This window comes from Scyliorhinus torazame, chromosome 1 (assembly GCF_047496885.1).
Source record: "Scyliorhinus torazame isolate Kashiwa2021f chromosome 1, sScyTor2.1, whole genome shotgun sequence".
NCBI lineage: Eukaryota > Metazoa > Chordata > Chondrichthyes > Carcharhiniformes > Scyliorhinidae > Scyliorhinus > Scyliorhinus torazame.
In genome coordinates, this window is record NC_092707.1 from 133510648 (window position 1) to 133525250 (window position 14603).

The 14603-nt window shown below is 48.2% G+C and overlaps 1 protein-coding gene across 8 annotated transcripts in view; it reads right to left on the reverse strand.

Annotated features, from left to right (window-relative positions):
* Positions 1–14603, reverse strand: part of mecr (mitochondrial trans-2-enoyl-CoA reductase) — a 371444-nt gene that overhangs the window by 304633 nt on the left and 52208 nt on the right. For all 8 annotated transcript variants that reach the window (XR_011942141.1, XM_072500869.1, XM_072500867.1 and 5 more), the window contains exon 4: positions 7558–7701. Coding sequence is in view for 7 of the 8 variants with exons in the window: in XM_072500869.1 (XP_072356970.1) it covers positions 7558–7701 (144 nt within the window). In the remaining variant the exon portion in view is untranslated. The remainder of the gene's footprint in view (positions 1–7557; positions 7702–14603) is intronic.

Genomic DNA, 14603 nt, shown 5'->3' on the forward strand with positions numbered 1-14603 from the left:
TTTACTCCGTCAGGTGGGACGAAAGTTTTGACAGCATTTATGAAGGAGGTGGGTGGTGTAAACCCATGACAATTTTAACATCCAGAGGGAAGAGAATACCCCTTCCTCTTTCCAGTTCACAATGTATATTCAAGGATTGATTTGTTCATCATAGGGAGGGTGCTATTACCAGGGATGAGGAAAGCAGATTATTATTGTTATTGTTATTTCAGACCATGCCCCATACTTGATAGAAATAGCCTTGGAGAAGGGACCGATTCAAAGACCACCATGGCGGATGGATGTGGGATTGTTAGCAGATTCAGAATTTTGCGAAAAGATGAGTGGAATTATTCATTAATATATTATGCATAATAATGGGGAGGTCTCAACCTCAATGGTTTGGGAAGCTTTAAAGGCAATAGTGCGAGGAGAAATTATCACATACAAGGCACAGATGGATAAGGAGTAAGAAAGGAACAGCAACAACTAATGGACAAAATTTTGAAGGTAGATAGGAAGCATGCGGAGAAACCCACACCGGAGTTATTGATCAGCAGAAAGGAGGTCAAATTAAGTTTAATTTGTTGTCAACTCGGAAAGCGGTACAACAGTTAAGACGAGTTAGAGGGGATGTATGTATATGGGGACAAAGCTAGTTGGATGTTGCAAGCCAACTTAGGCGTCAGGTGGCCTCGAAGGAGATTATACAGGTCCAGGATGAAACAGGGATATTGGTGTCAGCGCCGGAACAGGTGAATAAGGTGTTCTGAGAAATTTAATAGAAATTTGTATAGATCGGAGTCCCCAGGGAATGAGTGGGATATGCAAAACATTTTCGAGGAATTGAAATTTCCTATTCTAGATGAAGAAGATAGAGTCGGACTGGAGGGGCCCATAGGAGTAGGGGAAATCCATATTGCAATAGGGACGATGCAGACGGGTAAGGCAGCAGGACCAGATGGTTTCTCGGTGGAACTTTAAACAAAATTTATGGATAAGCTGGCTCCACTACTAGTAATGATGTTTGAAGATGCAGTAAAGGGGGTAGGGAGGTACTCCCAGAGAAGATGAAGCAAGCTTCACTATTGTTGAAAAAAGATAAAAGATCCGACGGAGTGTGAGTCATATCGACCGATATCATTACTAAATGCAGATGTTAAGATATTGACAAATGTATTGGTTCTTACATTAGAGAATTGCCTGCCGCCAATAATAGGGGAAGACCAGATGGGATACGTAAAGGGGAGACGGTTAGCTTTGAATGTATGACGCCTCTTAAATGTGGATTTGACTCCAGTAGAGGATAAGGAGCAGGAGGTGATATTGGCATTAAATGCAGAGATGATGTTCGATAGAGTCGAAAGGAAGTATTTGTTTGCGGTGTTGGAACTGATTGGAATTGAGCCTAAATTTGCTGCTTGGGTCAAATTTTTGTATGCAGATCCAAGGGCAAGTGTACGAATGAACAAAATGAGCTTGGAGTACTTTCAGCTACAGAGGGAAACGAGGCAGGAGTGCCCCATGCCCCCTCTACTTTAGCGATAGAACCCTTGGCCATTGCGCTGAGGAGCTTGAATAAATCGAAGAAGATAATGAGGGGAGTGGAAAACAGGATATCATTATATGCCGCAATTTACTCGAATATATATATCTGACCCGATACCTATGATTGGAAACATTATGGAACTACTTAAAAAGGTGTGTAACCTTCTCAGACTATTTTGGAAAAAGTGAGTGCTTTTCAATCTCAATACCGAGGGAAGGACAAAGCATGGAAGACATGCCATTTCGATCAGTAACTAAATCACTTTAGATATTTGGGGGTACAAGTAGCTTAAGACTGGGCTCAGATACATAAATTAAATTTTACAAGCCAAACAGCAAGGGTTAAAGAAGCCTTAAAAAGGTGGGATTGTCTGCCCCTATCACTTGCGGGCCGAGTACAAGTGATAAAAATTTATGTTCTGCCACGGTTTTTATTTTTATTTCAATGTCACTTTTTTATCTAAAGGTCTTTTTAACGGGGCAGAAAGGTTAACCTCTTTGATTATATGAGCTGGTGAGGTTCCCAGGATTCGTAAATCATTACTTCAGAGGGAGCGACAATCGAGCGGCCTAGCCCTACTGAATCTTAGCACTATTACTGGGCGGCAAATGCCAAGAAGGTTCAATGCTGGGGTAGGGAACAGATAAGGTATGGGTGCAGCTGGAGGAAAGAATATGTAAAGTTTCAGGGCTTCCAGCGCCACGTCGTTGACGCCACAGAAATACTCAGAGGCCGTTGTAGTGTCTCTTGAGGACTCTTGTCCTTTCACCGGACCTCCCAGTCGCCTTGTACTCCAAGTCACAAACCGGACTGGGGGTTTCTCACCTCTCCACTTTACTCGTTCAACCATTGCCCTTCCAAGGGTTATGTCTGTCCCCTTGCCAGGATTTCCAATTCCTCACCTTATTTTTATATATGGAAAATCTCAGCAAGTCTGGCAGCATCTGTAGGGAGAGAAAAGAGCTAACGTTTTGAGTCCGATGACATCTCTGTTGAGCTTTGACAAAGAGTCATCGGACTCGAAACATTAGCTCTTTTCTCTCCCTACAGGTGCTGCCAGACTTGCTGAGATTTTCCAGAATTTTTTCTTTTGTTTCAGATTCCAGCATCTGCAGTAATTTGCTTTTATTTTTATATCTGTTGGTCTCATCCATTGGGTGATCCCGACCCTTGTTCCATAATTCTGTCAGTCAGCTTTCCTTACCCCCCCCCCCCCACCCTATTCCATAGTGTCAACACTGAAGATATGGAAGCAGTTATGCAAACATGTTAAATTAGGGACAGTGTCGAACTAATGCCAATTCAAGAAAGCCATCCATTTAAACTTGCAAGAATAGACACTGGGTTTGAAGATAGTCATCTCCGACCACGCTCGACATTACATGGATGTGAGGTTGGAGATGGGTCGTGCCTAGCGCCTCACATGGGGGCTGGACATGAACCTCCTGGCCGACAAGGCCATCTGCCAGAAAACATCACAGGCCATAGGCGACTACGTGAGTAACAACCGGAACGGGGAGGTCTCACGCTCCAAGTTCTGGGAGGCACTGAAGGCTGTGATCAGAGGGGAAATTATAGCCTGCAAGGCACCTAGAGATCGGGAAGAGAGGGCAGCCAGGCAACAACTGATCGACTCCATCTTGGAGGTCGACAGAAAGTACTTTGAATCCCCGACCGTAGAGCTGTTGGCGGAGAGGAAAAAGCTACAAATAGACTTTGTAGGGGAGGAAAGACGGGGGAGCTGGAAGCACCAATAGATCTGTGAGAAATCAGGGAGAGCATCAGCTCAATGCAGGCGGGAAGGTACACTAGTGCAAGCCACAATTTCATTGATACCCAAAAAAGACAAGGACCTGATGGAATGTGGATCATATAGACCCATTTCGCTGCTAAATGTCGATGCAAAAAGACTCGCAAAGGTCTTGGCCAAAAGGCAAGAGAGCTGTGTGCCACAGGTGGTCGCAGAGAACCAAACGGGCTTTGTCAAGGGTAGGCAACTCACTGTGAACATCAGGCGACTGTTGAATGTAATAATGACCCCCCCCTGGGGAGAGAACACCAGAGGTGATCATCGCCCTGGACGCAGAAAAGGCCTTCAACAGAGTCAAATGGAAGTACCTCCTCGAGGTATAGGAACGGTTTGGGCTAGGAGCGGGATTCGCTGCCTTGGTGAGACTCCTGTTCAACGCTCCCAAGGCAAGCATTTGAACCAGTACCACCACCTCTGAATACTTCCAGCTACAAAGAGGCACAAGGCAGGGATGCCCGCTGTCCCCGCTCATGTTTGCACTGGCAATCGAATCCCTGGCGATAGCCCTGCGGGATGCGAAAAGCTAGAGGGGCATCTAAAGAGGAGACAGAAAACTCACTCTATGCGGATGACATGCTCCTGTATGTCTCAAAGCCACAGGGAGGACTGAAAGCAATCATGCAGATCCTGAAAGAGTCAGAACCTTCTCAGGTTACTTAACCTGGGCAATACAAATAATAATCGCTTATTGTCACAAGCAGGCTTCAATGAAGTTACTATGGAAAGCCCCTAGTCGTCACATTCCGGCCCCTGTTCAGGGAGGCCGGTACGGGAATTGAACCCGCGCTGCTGGCCTTGTTCTGCATTACAAGCCAGGTGTTTAGCACACTGTGCTAAACCAGCATCTAGTGAGGCATTCCCAGTGAACCCAAATGGGGGAGGGACTGTAGCCACTTAAAATGGCCAACTCCCGATTCAAAATGGCGAACGGCAAAGGCTGATGGGAAAGTCAGCCAACAAGACAAAAACTAGCAGCTGCAGGTTGGCTGTGTATTTACCTCTGGAAAGGCCAGACAATATCAATACCAGCACCCATCAGCATAACAAAACAACCATCTGCATACTAATGAGCAATCCCCGGGAGCAATAAGCAACATTTAGACACACAAAGCAAAACCAGATTCTTCGGCGCCAGCAGGAGCCTACACAAAAGGAGGTGAACGAGCACCTCAAGACCGCCCATCGATCGGGGAACCGCTCCAGCATTGGAGAAAATCGAACCAAGCGATTGGGACAAAGTCCAATCACTTGGGACCAGGTACAGGGTCCGCCCCGAAAGGCGGGAAGCCCCTGGGGACTATAAGAATTGAGCCCCAAGTTCAAATCGCTCTCTTCTTCTCCACCTCTTCGCTCTCTTCACGCTCTTCTTCCGGCCCGGGTCACCCAGCAACAACGAACCAACATTGACCGTGACCGGAGCAGTGAAGATCAAAATCGTAAGTCTTAATTCAACGCTCGCTATGAGATAGGCGCTCCTAGCTACCAAGCCGTACCAACTTCGAATCCCGCAGGCTCAGAACCCGAACGAAATGCCATTTGTTTCCCTGACCTGGTGGGCCAGTCCAAAGTTAAGGATAGGCCTGTTAGTTGTAGAAGTAGCTTAGACGTAGAATTTGTGCATGAGTAGCGATTACTGTGTATAATAAATGTGCTTTGATTTAAACCTTACTAATCGGTGTATTGGATTATTGATCATTACTCAGACTTGAACCTCGTGGCGGTATCATAAAGATACCTGGCGACTCGAGAGTAAAGGTAATAAAACAGAGCAATTGAACTAAGGCAAAGTTAGCAACAGGTCAGAGCTGGAGGGGCTCCCGTTTAAAATAGCCCAAAATAGATTCCGACCTGGGGATCCAAATAGCCAGAGACCGGTCACAGAACCACAAGTGGAACCTGACAAGCCTGGTGGAGGAAGTTAATAAGGACCTACAAAGATGGGACACGCTTCCACTCTCCCTGGCGGGGAGAGTGCGGAAGATCAAAATGAACGTGCTGCCGAGGCTCCTCTTCCTGTTTACATCCATACCGATCTTCGTCCCCAAGGCCTTGTTCCAAAACGTAGACAGCTTAATTATGTTGTTTGTGTATGTGTTTGTGTAGAGTAAGAATCCAAGAGTCCCCAATGGAGGAAAACTGAGGGAGGCCTGGCACTGCCAAATTTGCAATACTACCACAGGGTGGCAACAGCGGAACGATTGAGGGGATGGGTACACAAACCCAATTCGGAATGGGTGCGGATGGAGGAGGCCTCCTGCAAGGGGACGACCCTCCGGGCCCTTGCCACAGCAACACTCACATCCCCATCGCCAAAATACACATCGAGCTCAGTGGAAATGGCCACAGTGAAAACGTGGGGCCCGATAAGACAACACCGGGTTGGCCAAGATGTCCCCCATGGCCCTCATCTGCAGAAACCACAGATTCCCACCAGCCATGCAAGACACAACCTTTAAAAAATGGAGTCAAGACGGGGGAAACGCTGACAGTTAGGGACTTCTATATAAGGCACAGACTAGCGACGCTGAACAAACTGACGGAGTAATGGAAACTACCGACAGGACAGGAAATAAGACACCTAAAAATAAAACATTCCTCTGCAAAGAGACAGTAGGATACCCCAGGACCCCGGAGACCACACTATTAGAGGACTTGATGAACACTGACAGTAAAGAAGGGGATCTCTGGGGGAAAATATATGGACAGCTACTGGACAGAGCTCGAACACCACTGGACGAGACAAGATGGAAATGGGGGGACGAACTGGGGACAGAAGTGGGTTGGGGACTCTCATGCGAAGCACTGAGCAGGGCCAACTCCACCTCCTCCTGCACAAGGCTCAGCCTCATGCAGTTCAAAGTGGTGCGGAGAGCACACCTGACCAGAACCCGAATGAGCAGGTTCTTCCCGGAGGTGGAGGACAAATATGAACGATGCCAGAGGGGCCCGGCCAACCACACCCATGTTCTGGGCTTGACCCAAATTTCTTGGGTTCTCTACAGCCTTCTCCGAGGCAATGTCCAAGGTTGTGGGGGTAAGGGTGAAGCCATGCCCAAATGTGGAAATCTTCAGGGTGGCAGAGCAGCCAGAGCTACACATGGAGAAGAGGGCCAACGCTCTTGCTTTTGCTTCCCTAATCGCACGTCGGAGAATCCTGCTTGGCTGGCAATCGGCAGCACCGCCCACAGTTGCAGACTGGCTGGCAGACCTGTCGGAATTTCTCTACCTGGAGAAGCTCAAATACGTCATCCGAGGGTCGGAGGAAGACTTCCTTACTGCATGGGGGCAATTTGTCAGCCTGTTCCAAAACCTGTTCGAGGCCAGTAGAGAGGGAAACGGTAAGTTAAAAAAAGACAAGGAGAAACGTCAGGACGCACTACCCAGAGGGGAAGTTGGGGGGAGGGGGCAGGGGAAGAGAAGAAAAGAGAAAGCCTGAGAGGCACAAAAGAAACAATACGGAGGGAGAGGGAGGAGCCAACCCCCCCACATCCACAAGATGGACACGGCCAAGACCGACCCGGGGGGGGTGGGGGGGAGAACGAGAGGGGAAACGAGGAGAAGGAGGAACACCCCCTCAGATCACGCAGGGAGGACATCAGCGGAGGGGGGCAGGTACGGAGGATTGTACGCCTAGTCAGACGGCGACAGACTGTAAATAGAGAAACTTAAGAAAAAAACTTTTGTACTGTACAATAAATGAAAACAAACAGCAATGTATATAATATTGAAAATGCCAATAAAAAGATTTTTTTTAAAAAAGAATCTCTGGATAGTGTGAAGGCCAAATGAGAGGAGGAGGAATTAGGGGCAACGTTGTAAGGGCTTTGGTATGAAATTTTACGGATAAATGCATTGACCTCGCGCACGAGGTTGACACGAATACAACTGAAGGTAGTTCACAAAACATATTTGACGAGGTCGAGAATGAGGCGCATGTTTGAAGGGGTTGAGGGCATTTGTGACAAATGCGGAGGGGGGCGGCCAATCATATACAAGCTTTGACAAAGAGTCATCCAGACTCAAAACTTTAGCTCCCTTCTCTCTCCACAGATGTTGTTGGACCTGCTGAGATTGTCCAGTATTTTGTTTTTGTTGTGAAACATATCTGAACAATTGTCTTACCACAATTTAAAACATCAGAATTCATAGGCAGCTAGAAGGATCACTAAACAAGTGACAAAAATGTGCTGATAGTTTAGAACGGAATAGGGATACATACCAGGCTTCAATGTCTCGAAGTCACTCAACATTCTATAGGCAGTACATGGGTTGACACCCAAGGTCGCTGCACACAGAAGAGGGATGTTCTTTGGAACTTTAATAAAACCATTCATATTGCCCACTGCTTCTGTTCTCCAGGTTCCTGTAAAAATAACATACCTTAAAATACAGAATCTAACACAGAACTGTGAAAGTTTCTAAATAAATTGCTATTTTTAATAATTAATATACATTCACAATTCATCTTTCTCTACTGCCTATTTTTGGTGCAAAGCAAATAGTATATGTAGCCACCTAAGTTGGCCAACTCCCGATTTAAAATGGAGAACAGCAAAGGCTGAAGGGAAATTCAGCCAACACAGGCAGAAACCAGCAGGTACAAGTTACTATGAATTAAACTCTGCAAAAGCCCAGACAGCATTGATACAAGCAGCCATCTGCATAATAATGTAGCAGCCATCTACATACTAATAAGCAATCCCCGGGAACAATCGCAACATTTGGGATAAACAAAGCTAAGCCAGACTCCCCGGCGCCAGCAGGAGCCAACACAAAAGAGGTTAACGGACACCTCAAGACCGCCCATCGATCAGGTAACCGCTCCAGTATTGGAGAAATTGAACCAAGCGACTGGAGCGAAGTCCAATCACCTAGAACCAGGTACAGGGTCCGCCCCGAAAGGCAGGAAGCCCCTGGGGACTATAAAAGTTAAGCCCCAAGTTCAAATCGTTCTCCTTGACCAGGTCACTCAGCAACGCGAAGCAACTCCTGAGAGTGAACGGACAAGCTGCCGCATCCCTGAAGTAAATCTCAAGTCAACGCTCGCTACGAGATAGGCGCTCCTAGCTACCAGTCCAGACCGGCTTTGAATCCCGCAGTTTCAGATTCCGAACGAAAGGCCATTTGTTCCCCTGACCTGGTGGGCCAGTCCGAAGTTAAGTATAGGCCTGTTTTTTTTTTTTAAAATAATTTTTATTAAAGGTTTTCATAAAATATCACTAACAAAATGAGAAAGAAAAAAAGAACCCAACAGGGTTAAGTACAAAACACAATCTAAAAAAGCAACCCCCCAAACCCCTCCCCCCCTGTACCTAAATAATAAATTAACATTAACACCCCGACTTAAGACAACAGGTGTATACACCCCCTCAGACCCTTCCAGTGTAAATAACATAAACAAAAAATAAAGTAAACCCCCCCCCCCCCCCCGAGCTGCTGCTGCCATTGACCAATGTCTATCGTTCTGCCAGAAAGTCTAAGAACAGTTGCCACCGCCTAAAGAACCCTTGTACCGACCCTCTCAAGGCGAATTTCACCCTATCCAATTTAATGAATCCTGCCATATCGCTGATCCAGGATTCCACGCTTGGGGGCCTCGTATCTTTCCACTGAAGAATCCTTCGCCGGGCTACCAGGGACGCAAAGGCCAGAATTCCAGCCTCATCCGCCTCCTGCACTCCTGGTTTCTCTGCCACCGCAAATATTGCGAGCCCCCAGTCCGGATTGACCCTGGATCCTACCACCCTCGACACCGTCCTCGCTACGCCCTTCCAAAATTCCTCCAGCGCTGGGCATGCCCAGAACATATGGGTGTGATTTGCTGGGCTCCCTGAGCACCTAACACACCTGTCCTCACCCCCAAAGAACCTGCTCATCCTTGTCCCGGTCATGTGTGCCCTGTGCAGCACCTTAAACTGTATGAGGCTGAGCCTCGCGCATGAAGAGGAAGAGTTCACCCTCCCTAGGGCATCTGCCCACGTCCCCTCTTCGATCTCCTCTCCCAACTCCTCCTCCCACTTACCTTTCAACTCCACCACCGAGGCCTCCTCCTCCTCCTGCATCACCTGGTAAGTTTCCGAGATCTTCCCCCCCCCCCCCCCCCCCCCCCGAGAGCACCCTGTCCTGTACTGTGTGTGGCAGTAGCCGTGGGAATTCCACCACCTGCCGTCTGGCAAACGCCCTTACCTGTAAGTACCTGAAGGTGTTCCACGGGGGGAGCCCGTACTTCTCCTCCAGCTCACCCAAGCTTGCGAACTTCCCGTCCACAAACAGGTCCCCCAACTTTCGTATGCCTGCCCTGTGCCACCCCGAAAACCCTCCACCTGTTCTTCCCGGGGCGAACCGGTGGTTCCCCCGTAATGGGGTCCACGCCGAGGCCCTAACTTCCCCCCTATGCCGCCTCCACTGCCCCCAAATTTTGAGGGCCGCCACCATCACCGGGCTCGTGGTATACCTCCTTGGAGGGAGCGGCAGCGGCGCCGTTGCCAGCGCCCCCAGACTCGTACCCACACAGGACGCTGTCTCCAGCCTCTTCCATGCAGCCCCCTCCCCCTCCATCACCCACCTGCGCACCATTGTCGCATTGGCGGCCCAGTAGTACCCACAGAGGTTGGGCAGCACCAGCCCCCCCCTATCTCTACTCCGCTCCAGGAACACCCTTCTCACCCTCGGAGTCCCTCGCGCCCATACAAACCCCATTATACTCCTGTTAACCCGCCTGAAAAAAGCCTTCGGGATAAACACGGGGAGGCACTGGAACAGGAACAAAAACCTTGGGAGCACCGTCATTTTGACTGACTGCACCCTACCCGCCAGGGACAGCGGCAACACGTCCCACCTCTTGAACTCCTCCTCCATTTGCTCCACCAGCCTTGTAAAGTTAAGCCTATGCAGGGCCCCCCAGCTCCTGGCCACCTGGACCCCCAAATATCTGAAACTCCTCTCCGCCCTTTTTAGTGGGAGCTCGCCAATCCCCCTCTCCTGGTCCCCTAGCTGAACTACAAACAGCTCGCTCTTCCCCATCTTGAGCTTGTACCCCGAAAAGTCCCCGAATTCCCTAAGGATCCTCATTACCTCTGGCATTCCTCCCACCGGGTCCGCCACATACAGCAGCAGGCCGTCCGCATAAAGCGACACCCTATGCTCCTCCCCACCCCGCACCAACCCCCTCCAGTTCCTCGACTCTCTCAGTGCCATAGCCAGGGGTTCAAGCGCCAGTGCGAAGAGCAGGGGGGACAGGGGACACCCCTGTCTCGTCCCTCAGTGCAACCGAAAGTACTCGGACCTCCTCCTATTTGTGGCCACACTCGCCATCGGGACCTCATACAACAGCCTAACCCACCTGACAAACCCCTCCCCAAACCCGAACCTCTTCAGCACCTCCCACAGGTACCCCCACTCTACCCTATCGAAGGCTTTCTCAGCGTCCATCGCCACCACTATCTCCGCCTCCCCCTCCCTCGCCGGCATCATGATAACGTTCAAAAGCCTCCGCACATTCGCGTTCAACTGTCTCCCCTTCACAAACCCCGTCTGGTCTTCATGGATGATCTGCGGCACACAATCCTCAATCCTCGTGGCTAAGACCTTCGCCAGCACCTTGGCATCTACATTTAGCAAGGAAATCGGTCTGTAAGACCCACATTGCAGGGGATCCTTGTCCCGCTTCAGGATCAAGGAGATCAGTGCCCGGGACATCGTCGGGGGTAAAGCCCCCCCCCCTCCCCTGCCTCATTGAAGGTCCTAACTAACAGCGGGCCCAACAGGTCCATATATTTTTTATAGAACTCAACCGGGAAACCATCCGGCCCCAGTGCCTTCCCCGCCTGCATGCTTCCTATCCCTTTGATCAGCTCCTCCAGCCCAATCGGGGCCCCCAGTCCCGCCACCAGTCCCTCTTCCACCTTTGGAAACCTCAATTGGTCCAGGAAACGGCCCATCCCTCCCTCCTCCCGTGGGGGCTCGGATCGGTACAATTCCTCGTAGAAGTCCCTGAAGACCCCATTGATGCCAACCCCACTCCGCACCACGCTCCCTCCCCTGTCCTTAACTCCCCCGATCTCCCTAGCTGCGTAGTATAGGCCTGTTAGTTGTAGAAGTAGCTTAGACGTAGAATTTGTGCATGAGTAGAGATTACTGTGTATAATAAATGTGCTTTGATTTGAATCTTACTAATTGGTGTGTTGAGTTATTGATCATTACTTGAACTTGAACCTCGTGGCGGTATCACAAAGCTACATGGCGACTCGAGAGCAAAGGTTATAAAACAGAGCCAATTGAACCAACCAAAAGTTAGCAACATATATAATCTAAAAATATTAATTCTAACCAAAGAGTAGCATTAATGGAGATTCATTCTTCAAGATTTTTTGGTGCTTAGGAAAAGGTGAGGTGTCACCACAGTTGAACATTTCAGATGAGTGTTAAGATCAAGTATAAACCAGATAGGACCCGACAGAAAAAAAGATGCATCAACTCTATTTCAAATGGTGCTTTAATCCCAAACCAAGATAATCACTCACCAATGCACTAGCCATTCAAAGACTATGCCAAATTAATTATCCAGTTTCTGCTCTGGATCCAAGCCCATGAGGGCTTGATTGAAATTTCCTAAGCTCATATCATTTGGGACTCTAAACAGCGAGCAGAGAAAGAAAGAAAGATTTTTGTCCGTCAATCTGAAATAGTACTGTACCTTTCAGTTTTGCCCTCACCTCGGAGAGATATATTTCAAGTGTTCATATTGTACCACTAAGTAAAGTAATCTTTATTGTCACAAGAAGGCTTACATTAACACTGCAATGAGGTTATCGTGAAAAGCCCCGAGCTGCTATAGGGTAGATGCATTAAAATTCTGAGCTGTAAATTCTGTTCTCGAAGTGTTTATTTGGTTAGAGAACTTCCTGTATAAACCGTCACATCAACTGCAAATGTTTTTCTAAATACAGCCAGAGGCTAAGGCAATTCAATGATTTGTTTTCATAGGTACCATCAAAGAGAAAGTAAATCAATGAGGGCAAATGATGGGATTCATTTCTCTTTAAATAGCCTCTGTACGCTCAAATATATTTTTTAAATTCTCACTATCATTTGGAACACAATACAAGTAGACACACAGTAACCTAATTAAAGCTACATTTTTACATTAGTCAATTTAACTTAAACGGAGCTAGGTAAGAACATGAGCGAGAAAGGGTTTTAAATTATATGTTGAAAGATTTTGATGAAATAAGATGGGGGAGGGCTTAAGTGCAGCATAAACCGGAATAAACCTTTTATGGATGTGCTTTAAGATTCCATGAAATTGAATTAGACTCAAGATGGGAGAAATGAACACCTGATACAGACTGATTCAATGCAATTTCAAATACAATATTGACATGGAACAGTCAGGTAATCTTCTGGATCCTATTTCCAGTAGTCCTGCCAACCACCCCACTCCAGCCCCACTAAAATAATGGATCAAGCAAGGTAGATTCTAAATGCAGCGGAAGGTAAGTTTGTTGGGAATAAGGATCTCAAATACTGAAGTGTGCACAATGTTTTGAGACAATGGAGCTAGTGCACTTTATTCAAACCTAGATATTTTTTTTAAAGTGAGAAAGTTCTCCATTTCTTATTTGTATATTTTGTCATTAACACTGTGTAGGGTTTCTATCATATCAAACTTCACTCTCAGGAGCATAACTTCAAGTGGCATTTCATTAAAAATGTGAAACTGTTTGAATGATTAGAGCATGGATTTAATTAATGGAATGCTGCACTAGAAGAGACTTTAAACACGGTGGGAGCAATCATTACATCTCGTTAGTTTAGATGGATATTGAAAATCCAACTGCACCATTTAGGAAAATCAAGGGGCTGGATTCACCGATTCTGAGGCTAAGTGCAGAGGATCTGTGGCGTTTTACATGGGAAAAAAAATCAGCGGCGACCGGTGAGGGGCTAGCAGCCGCACTGTGTAAAACTCCCAGCCTCCACAAAATAAACAGCCGGAGAATGACCGGGTCCTGGCCGCACATGCGCACGGCGTGACCTGCAGCGGTCACGCCGTATAACATGGTGCCGGCTGTGCGTGGACCGGACCTGCCAGATAGCGTCCACCTGGCCACACCTTGCCAGTCCTCCCAGCCCTCGCGGAAGCCCCCCCCCGGCCAGCAGTACAGCTCCCGTCCGACAGTCCGCAACGCCGGGTTCCCACATATGTCCAGTGCCGTTGGGAACTTGGTCCATCAGGGCAGAGCATTGGGGGAGGGCCTTCAGGTGACGCGCAGTGACCATCCCAACAGCGTGCGGCGTGTGCCACGATGATGCCGTTTCGGAGGGGGTGGAGCAGACGAAACCTGTGTCAGCCAGGCGCCACTCCCGGTTTCAGCATCAAAAGGGATTCTCTGCCAGATCGCCGATTACAAAATTGCCGTCGGGGGACGGAGAATCCAGCTCAAGTGTGTTTACCTGACACACTGGCCAACACTTCTTTTTTTTTTTTTAATAATATTTTATTGAAAATTTTTGGTCAACCAACACAGTACATTGTGCATCCTTTACACAACATTGTAACAATACAGATAATAATGACCTTTTTAAATTTAAACAAAAACAACAACAAATAAATAAATATTAAATAACAAAAAATAAAAACTAGCCCTAATTGGCAACTGCCTTGTCTCAGGCCACACACCACCACCCCCATCCCCCCCACCTCCCCCCCCCAAGTCCTGGGCCGCTGCTGCTGCCTTCTTTGTTCTCCCCTATCTATCTTTCCGCAAGATATTCGACGAACGGTTGCCACCGCCTAGTAAACCCTTGAGCCGACCCCCTTAGGACGAACTTAATCCGCTCTAACTTTATGAACCCCGCCATATCATTTATCCAGGTCTCCACCCCCGGGGGCTTGGCTTCTTTCCACATTAGCAATATTCTGCGCCGGGCTACTAGGGACGCAAAGGCCAAAACATCGGCCTCTTTCGCCTCCTGCACTCCCGGCTCTTGTGCAACCCCAAATATAGCCAACCCCCAGCTTGGTTCGACCCGGACTCCTACTACTTTCGAAAGCACCTTTGTCACCCCCATCCAAAACCCCTGTAGTGCCGGGCATGACCAAAACATATGGGTATGATTCGCTGGGCTTCTCGAGCACCTCGCACACCTATCCTCCACCCCAAAAAATTTACTGAGCCGTGTTCCAGTCATATGTGCCCTGTGTAATACCTTAAACTGAATCAGGCTTAGCCTGGCGCACGAGGACGACGAGTTTACCCTGTT